General features: G+C 48.6%; 1 protein-coding gene across 1 annotated transcript; it reads left to right on the forward strand.

Moving 5' to 3' along the window:
- Window positions 1-379: 379 nt before the first annotated feature.
- LOC107659804 (ADP-ribosylation factor 6-like) lies at window positions 380-1,668 on the forward strand. Its single transcript, XM_016448832.1, has 2 exons — window positions 380-561; window positions 670-1,668. Exon 2 carries the CDS (start codon window positions 976-978, stop codon window positions 1,501-1,503), a length of 528 nt encoding a protein of 175 aa, XP_016304318.1. The 5' UTR covers window positions 380-561; window positions 670-975; the 3' UTR covers window positions 1,504-1,668.
- Window positions 1,669-1,695: the final 27 nt, after the last annotated feature.

Below are 1,695 nucleotides of genomic sequence, written 5' to 3' on the forward strand. Positions count from 1 at the left end.
CAGGCATTTTTTGAACTCGACGTGACGTCATGAGCTCCGCCCCTTCAACGTCAAATGACGCGTCAGTGGTTTTATTTTTAAAATGTGTATAGGTAGTTGTTTTAATACTACAATTGATTGTTCTGTTGTTCTCATTTGTAAGTCGCTTTGGATAAAATAAAAAATAAATAAATATCGTTATTATATCTTATGTAAGGCGAATTCTTTAATATGTGAATATTAACGAAGTCGTTCTTGCGTTGCTTGGTGATCCCAATGTATCGAATGCAAGTCTGTTGAATATTAACTAAGCATTGCTGACGCACCCGCAGTCTGTCCAATGGCAAACACACGCGTCATGAATATTAATGCCCAGAGCCTTCGCCGTAGTAGATCCGAGCGCTCGAATACCAAATGGTGCAGTGCGCCTGAGCGAAAAAGAGAGGAAGTGGCGGCAGAAGTAGCTCCGCACCTTTTCCGGTAACACCGACAGCGGCACGACCGGGACCGAGAGAGCGACCGGAGAGGAACAGAGGGGACAGAACCGACCCGGGGTGCGCGAGAGGGCGGCTGTTATACGAGGTAAAACAGCGCGGCGCTTAGTACGAGCAGAACACGAAGCGAAACTACAAGAATAAAGTTGTATTTGACACCCCTCCCTTTTCTCATCCGCCTTCTCTCGTGTTTCAGGGACGGAAGAGGGGGAACTCGGGATGAATGACTGACGTTTGGAGTTTATTCTCACAGCCTCGAGCAGAACATACGATCTGAAACGCGTCTGAAGGGAATGTGCGCAAAACAAACGCGACCCGACAGCGGGTGCACCGGAAGGAAGTCTGAGGAAAGGCCTTTCACAGATCCAAACACACGTGACGGGTTTTGTTTCTGAATTTTGAAGGTTGTTTGCAGTACTGCGAATATATGTGTTTTTCTGACTGACCAAAAACCCTCGTCCCTCTTCCTGCAACACATTTAAATATATGCACAGCCAAAAAGATGGGGAAGATGCTTTCGAAGATCTTTGGCAACAAGGAGATGAGAATATTGATGCTTGGACTTGACGCGGCGGGAAAAACGACGATCCTTTACAAACTCAAACTGGGACAGTCGGTCACCACCATCCCGACGGTGGGCTTCAACGTGGAGACCGTTACGTACAAGAACGTCAAGTTTAACGTGTGGGACGTGGGCGGTCAGGATAAGATCCGTCCGCTTTGGCGGCACTATTACACCGGCACCCAAGGCTTGATCTTCGTAGTGGACTGTGCGGATCGCGACCGGATCGACGAGGCTAGACAGGAGCTGCATCGCATTATTAACGACCGTGAGATGCGCGACGCAATCATCTTGATCTTCGCCAACAAGCAAGACCTTCCGGATGCCATGAAGCCGCACGAGATCCAGGAGAAGCTGGGTTTGACTCGGATCAGAGATCGCAATTGGTACGTTCAGCCGGCCTGCGCTACGACGGGCGACGGACTCTACGAAGGACTCACCTGGCTCACGTCCAATTACAAATCCTAACGCGAGCGGGCGAAGACGCACGCGTGGAAACTACACTCTAAAAAAAATGCTGGGTTAAATACAACCCAGTGCTGGGTAAAATAGGGACAAACCCAGCAATTGGGCTGTTTTGAAATCCCTATCCGTAATAGGGTCCCTATTTTACCCAGCACTGGGTTGTATTTAACCCAGCATTTTTTTTTTAGAGTGTAG

This window comes from Sinocyclocheilus anshuiensis, unplaced genomic scaffold (assembly GCF_001515605.1).
Source record: "Sinocyclocheilus anshuiensis isolate Anshui unplaced genomic scaffold, SAMN03320099.WGS_v1.1 scaffold519, whole genome shotgun sequence".
In the NCBI taxonomy this organism is placed as follows: Eukaryota; Metazoa; Chordata; class Actinopteri; order Cypriniformes; family Cyprinidae; genus Sinocyclocheilus; species Sinocyclocheilus anshuiensis.

What these genes read in the sequence shown, in the direction of transcription:
- LOC107659804 (XM_016448832.1), top strand. Translation starts at nt 976, where the DNA reads ATGGGGAAGATGCTTTCGAAGATCTTTGGCAACAAGGAGATGAGAATA.